This window comes from Sinocyclocheilus anshuiensis, unplaced genomic scaffold (assembly GCF_001515605.1).
Source record: "Sinocyclocheilus anshuiensis isolate Anshui unplaced genomic scaffold, SAMN03320099.WGS_v1.1 scaffold846, whole genome shotgun sequence".
Classification (NCBI taxonomy): domain Eukaryota; kingdom Metazoa; phylum Chordata; class Actinopteri; order Cypriniformes; family Cyprinidae; genus Sinocyclocheilus; species Sinocyclocheilus anshuiensis.
The window spans coordinates 217,338-233,037 of NW_015540906.1; the positions used below are offsets into that span (position 1 = coordinate 217,338).

At 38.4% G+C, this 15,700-nt stretch overlaps 1 protein-coding gene across 2 annotated transcripts in view; it reads right to left on the reverse strand.

Moving 5' to 3' along the window:
* Positions 1-15,700, reverse strand: part of LOC107689138 (neuroligin-3-like) — a 183,917-nt gene that overhangs the window by 67,541 nt on the left and 100,676 nt on the right. For both annotated transcript variants that reach the window (XM_016487047.1, XM_016487046.1), the window contains one exon: positions 4,659-4,844. In XM_016487047.1, the coding sequence (XP_016342533.1) occupies positions 4,659-4,844 (186 nt within the window). The remainder of the gene's footprint in view (positions 1-4,658; positions 4,845-15,700) is intronic.

The window sequence follows — 15,700 nt, forward strand, 5'->3', positions numbered from 1 at the left end:
GTAAGTACGTTTTCATTTAAAGGATTTGCCACTGATGATTCAAACGCGAGTTTTGAGCAGTGTAGAGTAGCGTTTGTAGTTTGTCATTTCTCTGATCACAAATGCACACATGGTTTTATGTTTACGCGGCAGTGTAAGTCATTATAATCAGTAATTATGTCCCCACTGGATGCAACAAATGCCTAGTTTGTAACGGGTTTTCATGTTTTTTGTTTCGTCGCTCCGGCCGGGACACGGCATCAACAGTATGGCGAGGGGCGTAACATTTCTGTCACACGCTTGAGGTATTTTTGTAAAAATCGACGCGTTTCAAAAAGGCGGGGCATAGAGGAGAAACAATAATGTACAGTATGTGGAAAATAATGTGTTTTTTTAACTTTAAACCGCATAAACACATTTCAGTACACCAAATACACAAAATAATGTTCTTTTTAGCAGCATCATATGACCCCTTTAAAACAACTGAAATACTATTTGGCCAGTGTAAAAGAATGAGATCAAATCTATCTGAGAACCATTTTAAATGGTTTTGTTTTATGGATATTTTGATATATTTATTCTAAAACATAACAAGGATATTGGATGATTCTTAGCAATAAAAATTTATGTATGGCACAAATGGCATTTATAGTCCGTATCTCATATTTCCTTAATGTTTTGTACCTTTGACGGTGTTAAACATGGTGTCATGTGGATGGGATTATGCATGGAAATGATATGCAGATGATGTTATGCATAGTAAAGTTTTACTATGCATAACATCATCTGCATATCATTTCCAGGTGTTGTAAGCTCCATATATGGTGATTTCTGGGAGGAGACGGGGTGGAGATGCATGTACGCACAATCTTCCCCTGACTGGGATTTACGAAGGGATTTTTGCGCAAGGTCTGGTGTACGCATGGTTTCAAAAATCTGAAAACGTTTGTGCGTACGCAAAATCTAGCTTTTGTGCGTATGCAAAATCTACGATTTTAGGATGAAATCTACAGAGAGTTTTATAAATGAGACCCCAAGTGTGTGAAACCTGCCTCAGCCCTACGCCTTAAACCTGACAGCAGTGATTGGTTGGTAGTTATGTCTTTGCAAAACCTGGCACTAACTCTAAAGGAATAGATATCAGAATGCATAGGTGGTTGGCTGGCTCTAGCAAAAACACTAAACCAGGGCTGTCCAAACTTGCTCCTGAAGGGCCACCTTTTTACAAATTTTAGCTTTCTCCTGCTCCAACACACCTGCATAAGATATTTTGAGTAATCCTGAAGACCATAATTAGCTGGTTCAAGTGTGTTTAATTAGAGTTAGAGGCTGAGCTAAACTCTGCAGGAAGGTGGACTTCCAGGAGCAAGACCGGTCACCCTTGCCCTAAACCTACCAGAAGATCAGAGGGCAATGACAGTTTAATGTTGTTCCAGGACCAATAAAGGATGCTGATCCAGAAACAATCTCCCACTTGTGCAAATCACATTATGGGAATGCTTACAGATGGATGGAAGATCATGTGATCATATTTAAGCCGTATATCACAAAATCTCTATATACATAAATGACAGCGAACCACCTATGTTCTCTCCCTTTATGTAAGGTCCCCATTTCCATCTAAGAAGCAAGACAGATGATTGCACTTAAACTTGATGATGGAGGAGGACAGTGGGATGCATCTGCAATCCATCCCACAGCGGGGACCTGGCGGGCAGGCTAACTCCTGCGGTGGAGTGGGCTGATAGATGAAGCCCTCTTTCCTTGCAGTCTGGCTCGTCATCTTATGGGGCCTGCTGCTCCCACATGGAGCTCGCCCTGTCTGGGCGTGTGGCAGCAGCAGGCCCCATAAGATGACGAGCCAGACTGCAAGGAGGAGACAGGTCACAGTGGCCTCATTAACACCACCACAAATACACACACTTGCCAAGCAAGCAACACACTCAATCTCACACACTGCACTGCACTGCGAGGATGGAGCTGAAGTGTTTTTTGATCCGAGCCTTTGGTATTTCAGATGATGGGATTCAGGTAATTGTGTTTTCCCGGGGATCAGGGTCAGGGGAAATGTGAATGGCTCTTGCACTGTGGGTGGGATTCACCTGCAGTGGGATTTCAGCTTCAGATTTGCCCTGTCCAATAGCTGGACGGTGCTTGAAATCCGTTTCATCAGAAGATGTTCTTTGTGTTACTCAAAGGGCAATTGTATCTTTTGCCAATTAGCAGAACAATCAACATTCAGAGAGCACACATACCTTGCCAAGAAATTGTATTTTTCCTTTGGATGAACTGTGAACGTTGATAAGATGTTCCATAAAATGACATACAATGATCTGTAGATTAAAACACCTTTACATAGATTTGCTTATCAGGTTATCAACCACAAATAAGTTAAAAAGAACATTCTGTTACGGACATTTACTTACAAGGTTATCAACCGAAAATGAGTTGAAACCCTTCCAACATCATCTCCAGAGTGTACATGATTGCATTTTTAACCACCTGGATATCTTTCTCACTGATGGCACACAAGCACTTTGTTGAACATGTTTCTTCACTTGTCTCCCATGCCTTAGTCTAAACTGTAGTACTTTGTTGTGCCAATAAAGCACTATTTAGCTATGACCAAGGCAACTGTATTTCTCAATCTTCAAGTTGTGATGACATCTACTTTTTTTTAAAAGAGTAAATGGATTCTTTACTATTGCATCCCTCTAATCCTCGCCGATTACCATTTGGTAATCCTTTTCCTTTCCCTTGCTGTGATGGCTAAAATCACAGCTTTGAGAAGTATTGCAGAGCTAGCTGATTGATATTGGAAGCATTTGCGGCGAGTACCCCTTTTTGCAATAGCAGGATTCCTGTTTCAATTTTCAAGGATCCTGATAGTTTATAGAGGCTGTCAGTAAAACCCAGTTCCCCCCAGTGCTGCTTTTTTATCTCATCAAACCAAGTAGGGAATATACTTCTATTCAGGGGAAACATCAGCATTGGTAAATATCCAATTTACTGAGAAAGGAATGAAGCGGTTGATGTGACCGTATAATAACATGCTACATGAAGCCTGGCAATATGTGAATAGAAAATGCATTTATGGTAAAGGAAATCTATCCAAAACCAAAGTAAATCAAAGCAATTAATGACGCACTGATGCAATCTGAAGAATGCAAACAAACACACAAAATTATTCATGGCAAGAAGCGAAGTGTAGAAACAACCTAAGACCTTATCTGAAACTTCAATGATTGCTTAATAGAGAAAGCCAGACACAACTTTCAATCTATATAGAAATAAAAGAGTGAAAGAATTACAGTGGCTTCCTTTACAACAGTCTCCGACAGATAATATCAATTGTTTGTATCTCAACATGTACAATGTCACGGCACCATTCTAAAGTCTTACAACACTACAAACAGAATGTTTATCTTTATAATGCACTATATGTGTTGCTTGCATGGTATATACATATTTATCGGAAAGGAGTTGATAGTTACAGTTGACATTTGTGTTATGATTCTGAACATTTGTTTTATGATTAAACATATTCAAGTTCAACAGTTAATTTGGATGTCATGGAAACCCACAAAACCAATTGACTTTTCTACAATTATTTCTCACATCTCAGAAAAGCCTCTTGGGAATCTGTTTTCGATTTACATATAGCGTCCGCCACAAAGATATGGTACAAGATGATAAATGTAACCTTGGTAAGTCCTGTGAAAAACCGCTGCCTCTTTATGGCTGCATAAATACATAACTATCTATGCATGTTAATTTACACACTTTGCTTGCAATTCAATGCTGGCTGACCGTCCATCATCGCTGACATCAATTAAAAGCACTTTGGTATTTTATGCAAAATCTCAAACAGGTTGTCAACAGAAAAGCAACACATCTGCAACACGTCTTTCATTTATATTGTCCACCATGAATTTATAGCACACATGCTAAACAGTTTAGTCAACCATAAATAAGTAAAGACAACACTTTTGCTCATATCAGTTGTGTGGAACCACTAATAACAATCATAGGATATTATTTTTTAGACAGCACCTGTTGATTACAAGGTAATCTTGACTCAGTTTGCAAATAGAATAGATAAAAAAGGGCTTTTTGGTGGAGGAACTTCTGGTTACTCTTGTAAGTCCAGTGGATTCAGTTATTTCTGTGTAAATTTACTGCTAGATCATGCCTCGTACATGTCTCTCTCTGTTTCCTTCTGCACAAGTAACCAGGTTTACCGAGTTTACATGTTTATGATATGGATTGAAGTGTTATAGTTGTTCTTTATAATGTGTTATTCTGTTATATTGTTATTCCTTATTTTACTCTTTATATTTTTTTGTGGTTGTTAATTATATTGTGATAGTTAATCTATGAATGTAAATATTTTTTAAACTAATCATTTATAATAATCTACGAAAATAACTATATTTTATATAAAAATGTATTAATAATGTACTACTGTTAATGGATTTTTCATTCTTTCTTACAAACTAATTGATGACTCAACAGTTAATTGACAGTTATCCATGGAAAGAACATTTAACACACGATATTACTTTTTCTCAGTCCTTTGCATTGTGACGCAAAGATAATTATGCAAAGTTGAGTATTAAGGGGATTTGAATTTGACAAAGACTTTTCTTTTTCTTCTGTGGAATGAAATGTTCTCTTACCTTCAGAATGGTGGGACAGGGTCAGAAGGCTCACACAAGAGGCACCGATTCCTGATCCAAAAACAGTGATGCGGTTGGAATCACCGCCGAAATAGCCAATGTTCTCGCTTATCCAGCGCAGAGCCTGGATCTGATCCAAAAGGCCATAATTCCCTTTAGCAGCCTGGTCTCCTGTGCTGAGGAACCCTGTAACAGATCGAGGGCACATAGTGTTAAGAGAACCCGTAGCACCTGAGGATCCTTCTTAAGGCTCTCGTCAAACAAACTCATAGATTTAAACTTCTTAATTGGTCTAATATTGTTTTTGCAATGGACTTTAGACATTGCAGTGGACAATGGACGATACCTCACACTGTGCAGCTCGTTGAGGAGAGGTGTGCTGCTAATTTTTCAAGCAATCGGACATTTGACTCAATTTGAATGAGACACTCAAGGCATATCTTGAAACCAGAATATCATGGAAGGGAGATTTGGCTTTAAAATCTCAGAAACTGCACAGCGATGCACTTAATTTCTCCATATACCTTTGCAAGTGCATAGCAATGCCTTGCAAACACAACCACTCACATTTTCTTTTTTTGCATTGCATTGCATTGAATTGCATTGTAATTTGAAAAATATTAATATAATCATAAAGAAATAAAAAAAGAAAAAGACAAATAGCAGAAATGATAGTGTTCTGCTCTAGAAGGACATCTCAAGAAAACCATACGCCATTACAAAATAATAAAAGCAAATGTAGAACGCTGTATTGATAGTGCATTGACCAATATTTGTGCTCAACCACATTATTGTGCTAAATCAGAATTTCGAACCAGATTTCCTAGCAGGGAATAGACTGAAACGATGTTCATCTACATGTTGCCTCCCAGAAGAGCTATTATTAGCACTGCTAACAGGAAATGAATTTTCTGATACATAGATAAGTTAAATGTTTTGTCTGGATTGCTTCCTGTCTTCACTCCGACACTGGATGGTTAGCTTTGACAACCTGACATCTCTAGAGGGGAGGCCTCAAATTGCAGGGCTGGTGTTAACATGTGTGGCACTGTGTGTCCGTGCGTATGTGAGAGAGAAAACGAGAGACTGAAATAGAGAAGGGGAGAGTGGGCGAGAGAGATAAGAGGGGATTCACTAAACAGCTGTGCGACTTTAGCATGCAGCATTTCGGTGCAAACCCCTGCATCTTATTCACTAACCACCTGCAATTCAGTTTAAGCAGGCACAAAATGTGCTGTAGTGCTACACCATGTGTAAATTAAGCCATATATTATAGAATGTGCTATGCCATGGCAAATGGTCAACATGGTGATCAAATAAAGCAGAAGAGCATAACAATCGAAGATAATTTCTCTCTACAATTAAGGAAGCGATGAGTGATGGGTAATATCAAATATACTGACAGACCAATTGGATGTAATCTCAATTTGCTAGCAGTGGCTGAAAGCTAGAAAGTAGGAAGCCTGTCCGAATCCAATATTTGAACCTCAAGTCTGCTGAGTTGCCTGGTTGTATTCTTGACTTAGCGAAAAGAATAAAAGTGTCATCTTATGAAGCAGTTGAAAGAAATAAATGAATTCATAATGCATGATTCCATTTCCTCCAAGAAACAAGCGTTGTACTCGCAAAACATTTGCTTGGATTGAATTTCCTTGGGAGGTATCTTTATGCAAAAATGCAAGCGAGGCAGCTGCCTTATTTTTGGACACAGCTTAACATTAGCATGTTAGCACACTGAATGGACAATGATTAAACACCTCTTTACTGTATATCAGCAAACGACTGTAATGCGAAGGGAGTGCTGTTCCTGCATGGAAGGTTCACCATCTTGTTCCCCAAATCCATTTTTATTGTGCTTTCATCAGAAACAAATCAATTAAACAGCATGTAATATATTAGCATATCAAATAAAGCATGTTTTTTTGAAAGGCTGCTTCCTGTACAGAGGAGCGTGCACAGTTAAAGGAAATAGGTTTAAAGAGAGCAGCTTTCCTGAACATCTCAAGGGCATTGGCAGACATTCTGCACTTCATTATGTCACTTTATATTGACGTAGAGCCGCACGCCGAATCAAATGCGAGTTAATTCACTTATATTCATGCAAAACACACCGCTGCATTTTGCTTCTCAAATGCTCGTTAATGAGCACAACCAAACATGCGATTATTTACTAGAAGTGAGATGTGAGACCTCACCCAAGCACACAACTAGAGGTGTAAAAGAGCAGCAATTTTCTGTATTAAATTATAGTAATGTAATAATAACACACATGTAAAACCTCTTGCATTCTTTTTTTTTTTTTTTTGTCAACATCCCATTACAATGACATGTCTTTGGCATACTTTATAACATAATTATGAATATGGTTTTTAATTAATTTTATTTAATTATTTTATAATCATTTTACATTTGCTTTATTGTTATTATTATTAATTTGTTTTAATTTGTTATACATTTTACATAAAAACACAACAAATGGTCTTAAAAACAAGTAGGAATAACTTGGACTGAAAATTATTCTATTTATTATAATAATATTGAAAATATTATTTATTTATTATTGGGGGTGTTCATGATAAGTTGGAAACAAGATCCAGAACTATTACAGAAGATGAAGCAAACAAACCCACAGGCTACATTTAAAAATATATTCTCCATGGTTTGTGGATGCATTTTAATTGGAAATGTGGTAGCAAATGTTTTATTTGGAAAGCAATTAAGATTATATAAAGATGGTTTTTATGCATCATGGCTTTTATACAGGGCTGAAGTAGAATTTACAAAGCACTGGGGTCATACTGAGGTTGGACGAGCCATTATATTTGCTTTTGCTTCAATTTGTTATTGCCTGTTACATCACTTCACTATGTTTATGTTGTGCAGGACTCTCACAGAATTGTACACAAAGCAATGTAATCTGCTATCTGTACATTTTCAGCATCATATATGGCCTCTAGAGGTGATGGTACTTGTTAATTTGACGATAATGCAATACATAACAATATTATTATCCCTTTGGGGAATGGAATATGCTTTCCACAGGCAATTTTATGCTGAAAAAAGCATATAAGGTGACTTCCAATATCAGTAGTACTTAACATCACTAAAGGTGATGAAACACAGACACTCCTATAAGAGTTTTCGCTTTATCTACATAGTGCTTTTAACAATAGCTCTTGTTCACAATGCAGACCCGAAGAGGGTGAGAGCTCTGTCTCAGGCCAATCCTGCACGTTCACATTCCACCATTGTAAAACACTTTTTGGCTCAATCGCGCACACAGATATCGATCGATGCGGCAACAATGACATGACATTGAGCTGGTGGGAGTTGGGCAGGAGCTGACACTGGAATATGACCACATTAAATATACAGCAACCCCACTGAGATTTCCTCACCTTCTTTCATCACTAAAGCCGTCAGGCTGATTGCATGCTGCTGTCCATCCTATGCTAACGCCCTCCGTTCATCTACCCTGTCACCTGGACGGCTCATCAGAAAGTCTCATGCTTGGAATATCAAAATATTCCACTCGGTTCCAGATTTCATGTGTTCTCAAGAGCTCAAAACATCACATGCTTAGCATTTTTAGAATCATCTAATCTATATTAGAATGGCACTATAGAAACTGCAAATGTATGTTTGTCTTGTTTCCCATAAAACTAAATACATATAATAATATTATATAGCTGCAAGTAGCATCTATCAGGGCCAAGCCCACTATCTGCAAAAATAATAACACATTATTTACATTTACATTACATTTACGTTTAGTCATTTAGCAGACGCTTTTATCCAAAGCGACTTAAAAAGGAGGACAATAGAAGCAATCAAAACTAACCAAAGAGCAACAATATGTAAGTGCAAATGAGAAGTCTCGGTTAGCCTAACGCAGTACATGTAGCAAGGTATTTAAAAAAAAAATAATATATATATATATATAAAATAAAATAAAAAATTGTGGGCATTATCAGAACTGAAGGTGTAACATAAACACACTTCATCACTGCAGCAGCAGCTAACTAAATTCTTGGTCAGTCGCTACTTAGCAATCAGATATTAATAGAAAAAATAGAAATCTAGTGTTAGTTTTTTTTATAAAAAAGAAGATAGATGAAGCAGAATTAAAATAGAATAGAAAGTGCTAGAGTTAGAGGGTCAAATAAAGATGTAACAGATGTGTTTGTAGTGGTTTATTGAAGATGGCTAAGGACTCAGCTGCTCGGATTGAGTTGGGCAGGTCATTCCACCAGGAGGGAACAGTTCTGGTGGTTCACCATATCAAAACCAGCGGACAGATCCAGCAAGATAAGTATAGAAGATTTGGAAGCCGCTCTTGCCAGTCTTAGGGCTTCAACAACTGAGAGCAAGGTAGTCTCGGTCGAATGTCTACTTCTGATGCCAGATTGGTTGCTGTCCAGGAGGTTTTTCTGTGTGAGAAAGGCAGAGACTTGGTTGAACACAACTCATTCAAGTGTTTTTGCAATGAAAGGTAGAAGGGAAACCGGTCTAATTATTCTGTATTATTCTGGTGATGAAATGGATAGGACACTGTCAAAAAATCTCAATATGCAAAAGCATTGCAGAGATGCAGCCTAAGATCCCTCATGACATGTTGCCATCAGAACAGTGGCCATGTTTCTCAAGATAAACAACTGTCACATCATGGACAATGATGGCAACTCAGACAAAGACACTGTATATTAATTTTAAGGTCAATCGGATCAATGGTTCTGTAGTTAGAACCAATTTTATGATTTGATGTTCTATAGCGCCAACAAGCTGCCTAGTCCTGCCACTTTCTTCTTCTTTTGTCTTTAGACTCTAGTCAAGTCAAGTTGAGCTTTATTGTCATTCCGCTACATGTGGGGACATACAGTTGAACGAGATGTCGTGCCTCACAGGACCACGGTGCTACAAAAACAGACATACAACAATGTAGTAAAACAGTATAAACCTATACACAACAGATTTTGACTATAAATATTCTATATATAAATGGTTACCTATACATAAACTAAAAAATACAAACTATACAAATGCTTCACATAAATACTGTATATGTGCAAAGAGAAACATTGGAAGTCAAGCAGCAGGCTGGGGAACAGTGCAAGATGATTTGTAGTGCATGAGCATGTAAACATAATAATTTGTGGGATTATGTACACACAGCAGTGCGTGTGAAAAGTGTCTAGTGCCCATAGACGAGAGTGTGTTACTACAGGTGGTTTGTACAGGCCCACTCACCTGTGTGTAGCATACTTCGAAATGCACAAAAAAAAACCAACAAAAAAAAACCAAACATAATTTCTAGAGCCAGGTCGTAGGGCAAACAATGCCATATTTGGTATGGTTATTGGGATGCTCAGATGAATATAAGGAGAATATCCAAAATAAAATAAGTTAAGAATATTATAAATTAATAAGCACATAATTATTTTATGGGCATTAGATGGTGCAGACCCCAAAACTTCCCAGGCTCCCTCAGGGCCTGGGGGCGATGACACATACCAAGTTTTTCGCAATACATCACTACATTTATAAATAATAACATTTTACTGCAAATTGACTTTTCAAAATGTTTGCCATGGGAAAACTGGGTACTGTTGGACTTGGTATGCCGCAGTTTAAGAATAATTTTTATATGTGAATAAAAGCCTTAAATTGAAATTAAATCTCTTCATCATATAAAGCAACTGCATCTCCAGAAGACTTGGATTAAACTGCTCAATTGATATGGATTTCTTTTACAACATCTTACTTGTTGAAATTTGGCATGTTGATTACATACAGTACTTTCAAAGGATGGAAAATTTTATGAGAGAATATAAAAAATTGCAATCTTCATTTTTGTCTCGAAGATCAATGAAAGTCTTGACAGTGAGTAAATGATGACAGTATTTTCATTTTTTGGTGAGCTCTCCCTCTAATGTCTCTGAAGCTGAAGTCAAAATACATATTACTCGTTACTGAGCTTAAGATAGAGGCTTTGTTAGTAATAGAGGAAGACAATATGGAAGGGAGGAAGAGGATGATGCAATGGAGTAGTAGCGTTTGACATCAGCCAGTCTGTCTTCCTCTCTTTCCTTCAGTGTGGATGCCAGCTAACAAGGCTGCCTGTGTGTCTGAACTATCTGCCAGTCTCCCATCCCCGCCTGCCCAACCTAAGCTACACAATCACAGCCTTGACAGTCTCATAACCCCCTCCATTCTCTCCCCAGGGCTGAATAGAGGGACTCTGGGGTGAGGATGACGAGGGAAAGGGAAGGCCACCCTCAAAAAACATAAAGAGGCAATGTGTTCTCGCTTCCCTTAAGGATTCTGGATTCCCCCACCCCTCACTGCAGGGAAGCAATTCCTTCTTCCCAGACCTCAACCTCCCCCTCACGCCGGTCCCTGTCAGGCCACTGAATTCCGGAAAATATGGGATTTAAAAAGAAAAAAGGCTTGGCAGGGGCGGGGAGTGCATCCCTGAAAGAGCGGGATTGCCATTTGTATCATTGTACAGTCCTCTCTTCAAAGACACTCGCTGGCGCTTCAGTGATGAGTCTGGGAAGTTGGGGGGAGGCTAGAACAAGAGAGCTGTTTTTAAGGCTCTCTGAACACTGGGGCCCATTCACATCTCATTTCTGCTCACTTTCTGATGGAGGGGTGGAAAAGAAGAGGCCACAACTAGAGGTTTCTATGTGAAATAGATTTGCTTCCAGCATGCAATGAATGGCATCTGAGAAAATATGGGGTGAGGCTTGTTTTTTTTTTTTTTCTGAATTACTGAGATGGTTTACATACTCACAATTCCGAAGTCTACTTTGTTATAATTTCATTAATTCATTATCATTCATTGTATTGTGTCTTCCTGTTTTGAATTGATGGGTTATGTTGGTTTTTATATGTTTTTAATTTGCAATTTGATGACTTTTAATGATAATGTCAAGACGTGTAAAAACTAATGAAATATAATGACATTATTTTAACCATATTTTCCTTATACATTGAATACACAGTTCTTTCAAATGTGCATTTTTTTAAATATATCTTTTAAATAGTGGGTAACACTTTGTTTTAAGGTGTTCTTGTTACACGTTACATATACTTACTATTATAATAACAATAGATTATGCAAAATTACATGCAAGTTGTCACGAATCCGGTCCGTGGTCTTCCGCCTGCTCGCCAGGTCGCCTTCTGATTACATTGACTCTCAAACCACACAAACTGTTGCAAACGTCACCCTGGACTACATTTCCCATGCTCCATTGCACTGATTGGACTCACCTGCAGCCAATCACACACACACTATACAACAACCACTCAAATCCTTCTCTAATCGCTGAGTATTGTCTGCGTTTATCACTCTCCTAGTGGTAGCACTGTTCGGAGCCAGTATCCTGTCTGAGTTTAGTCTAGTTCCTAGTTCTAGTCTTGTTTCGTAAAATCTAGTTTTGCCCGATTGTCTGTTCCTGATAACCTGCCCGTCTTGGATTTCTCTCTCGTCTTGTTGTTTGGATTCTGTTCGCACCTCACCTGGATTAATATCTGTCTGTGGATTACTCGCCTGCCTCATCCTTTGGATTATGTTCGCCGTTGATCGACCTACGCCTGTTTATTGGATCACTCTTCTGTCTTGCCCTGTAAATAGCTGTTTGCCATTGTCCGACCCTTGCCTGTTTTGACTATGTTTAAGAATAAAGATTTGCAGATGGATCCACACATCTCTCTCGTCTCATTCGCCCCGTTACACAAGTAAACCTAAACCAAACTCTAATCCTAACCCTAACCATATAGTAAGTGCATGTAGTTAATTCATATTGCTCAGTACTTAAATGCCATGTCACAAAAAGGTCAAGTTATCAGTCACCTATTTTTTTATTTTCTTGATTTTTTCCCCTCATGACATACAATGGCTTCCTGTGTTGACTTCTGCACATTGCAGTTGATAAATATAGGTAACACACAATTGAAATCTAGAGATCAGAAGCCCAAGCTAGATAGAAAATATAAATGAGTCTAGCTATCCAAAAATATCCATGATATATCAATTAATATCAGATATTTATTATAAAATGTATATGTCAGCAATCATTAGCATAGCAATTTCATTGCATATCTATTTCAGTATATATTAAAAAAAAAAACTTGCTTCAACAGACACAATAAATTAACTTAGCTAATAATGGCAGTGGACCATCCACTATAGAATAGACAATAATTACAGTGCAGTGTTCATAATTTACATTAGGTCTGCCAGTATGGTTATTTGTGATGAATTCATCCAAACACTATCTGAGGAATTACAATTAATTGAAGCACACTGAGGAAACTTCGACATCCATTTAACCAGCTCTCATTGACCGATTCAAGATGGCGGCAGCATTGGTATATGTGGAGAAGTTGAATATTAATATATCTGTGAGTCATATATATCCATTTGGCATTTTGGACTTATTAACATATTCATCCCAGAAGAGGCATATTCCAGTCACTGCCTCTTTGTACTGCATTGTGATATATTTTTGAATAAATGGCTAACATCTAGAAAAATAAAACGAACACCACATCACTGACCTATAAATCATATAATCCCATCATTCATCAACGAGAGGTTTGCGATTGAGTGACTGGCCTGGAATTAATGACTGCAGATATATGATAGGACAGCATTAGAGGAATGTCATACCTAGATTTAGATGAGCTCTGACAAGACCGCCTTTCCATCTTTGAGCTCTTAATAACAGTAAGAGCTCTAGACGTGACGAATCTCAGTCCAAACTCTTTACTATTAGATGAAACAACCAATGTGTGTGTGTGTGTGTGTGTAACTGCGCAGGAAATACATTCTTAGAATTTAGATGTTCAGTTCAGCCAAAATGAACAGATGATGAGATTTCAACGGACATGCAATTTCTAAGGTATTAAGCACATTCACCTCAAAGACACAAAAACCTGTCATATTTATGTGCCGTGGTGGAACGCTACAAACCAAAACCCATATTGTTGATAGGCAAGGATAAACAACCCGGGAAATTTGGGACTGATAAAACAGATTGCTTCCACTAAAGTACAATGCCTTTAGGAGCATGCAGTAAGCAGCGTAAAGTAAATCAGGGTGCTTATGGGCCAGCTGTTAGCCATCCTGTCCTGTGACAGCACTTCTCTTAATCTGATTACATGATATGCTCTCTCTCTGGGCAGGCAGGAACCCTGTGAATGACAAAAGAGTGGTGCGCACTGAACGGCCCTGCTCTCATTGAGCTTCCCAATCAATCACATCCAGCATTGAATGGCACTGAATGGAAGTGTGTGTGTCAGGGTGGGGGCGACTCGCTCTGCATCTCAAAGACAGCAAAAGGCTTTTACACTAAGTGTAAGCTGCAGCCTGAGAGCTACAGGAGTATGAAACTGTTGCGTATATCAGACGGGGGGGTTATCAAAGCAAATCAGTCTAAGGGAGCTGGCATACACGGTCACATTTCAGAGCATCTTCAAAGTGCTGCTCGCCCCCGATCGCAGGTGGAAGCTGCAATTTCATCTCCTGATAATGAAAGGCTTTGGGGGGGTGGGGGGATCTTTAGCTCAGAAGTTTGAAGAAAAGCAACGCAAAACTCCAAATGCCGTTGTGCCGCTCCTTTTCGGTCTGACAGCCTGCTTTGATAAGACCATCTTTTTTCTTCTGTCATCGTATGGTTCCAGCTCATTCTCAAAGGAATAGTTCACTCGCAAATTAAAACAATGAGAGCGTTTACTCACCACGATGTTATTCCAAACCTGTATGGCATTGTCATACTACTATACTATTGACCCGTATGATTGTCAAACTACTCATTAGGTTTATTGCAATATATGCACATAGTATTCATAGGTAATAGGAAGACTGATGTGTTTACGCCATATGAGGTGGAAGTTCCCTGCGAGCTACTTTTGAGAGATTTGCTCGCTGTGACTCTCTGGTGGAATTTTCTGTACAGCATCATAGGTAATGTAATTTTTTACCACAAATTCTGCTGTTAAAAATAAGTTTGAATAATGAGAACAGATGGCTTCAAAAAAGCATGTACCATCCAAACAACAAAAAACAAGGCTGTCATTAAAGGTTTATAAGTTATCATTAAAAAATACCCTATGGAGAAAATGAACAGAGTTTTAACTTACTGAACCTGACTGCTGCCCTCTGTAAAACTTAAAGGTGGGGTATGTATTTTTTCAAAAACGCTTTAGAAAACTGAGTCGGGCCGAGTACCAAAACAAACTTGTAGCCAATCAGCAGTAAGGGGCGTGTCTACTCAGGATGTGGAGGAGAGAGCGCTCAGTGCACAGGATGGACATTAGCCGAGCCGAGCGACGACAGAAAGATAGAGATAGCGGATAAAAAACAAAAGAGGAAAACGTCTGCGGAACAAAAGAAGGCTTACGATAAGGCAAGAAGTAGGACCCGTGTAAATATCGGATCAGCTTTCCAACGCTGGAGAGAACTCAAGGAGCGGGAAGGCCTGCGATCGGACGCTGAGGTTGGCGCAAATAGGGGCAAGACCATTTTGGGGTAGGGCCGTGTTTGTTTTGGTGATTTGAAATGTCAACATTGGCTACCAGAAATCACTTACCCCACCTTTAAATCTTTCCCCGCCATTGACGGAATTTTCCGTCATTTATGACCAGTGTTGGGGGTAACGCATTACAAGTAACGTGAGTTACGTAATCAGATTACTTTTTTCAAGTAACTAGTAAAGTAACGCATTACTTTTTAATTTACAAGAGAATATCTGAGTTACTTTTTCAAATAAGTAACTCAAGTTACTTTTTTTTCCAATTTATTGATTGACAGTTCTCCTGTCCCCATGTTGAGAGAAATCAGATGTTACTGCAGTTCTAAAATAAATATGAATATGCATTAACTCATCTCACTCACAAAAAAAACAAACAAAAAAAACAGATTCAGTAGGCTATTCCTCAAAATGAATAAAAATAATGCAACACAGAATATGACGCAAACCTGCAATAATTAAATGTTAAACAACACAAATATCCTTTATGTATTTAATCCCATT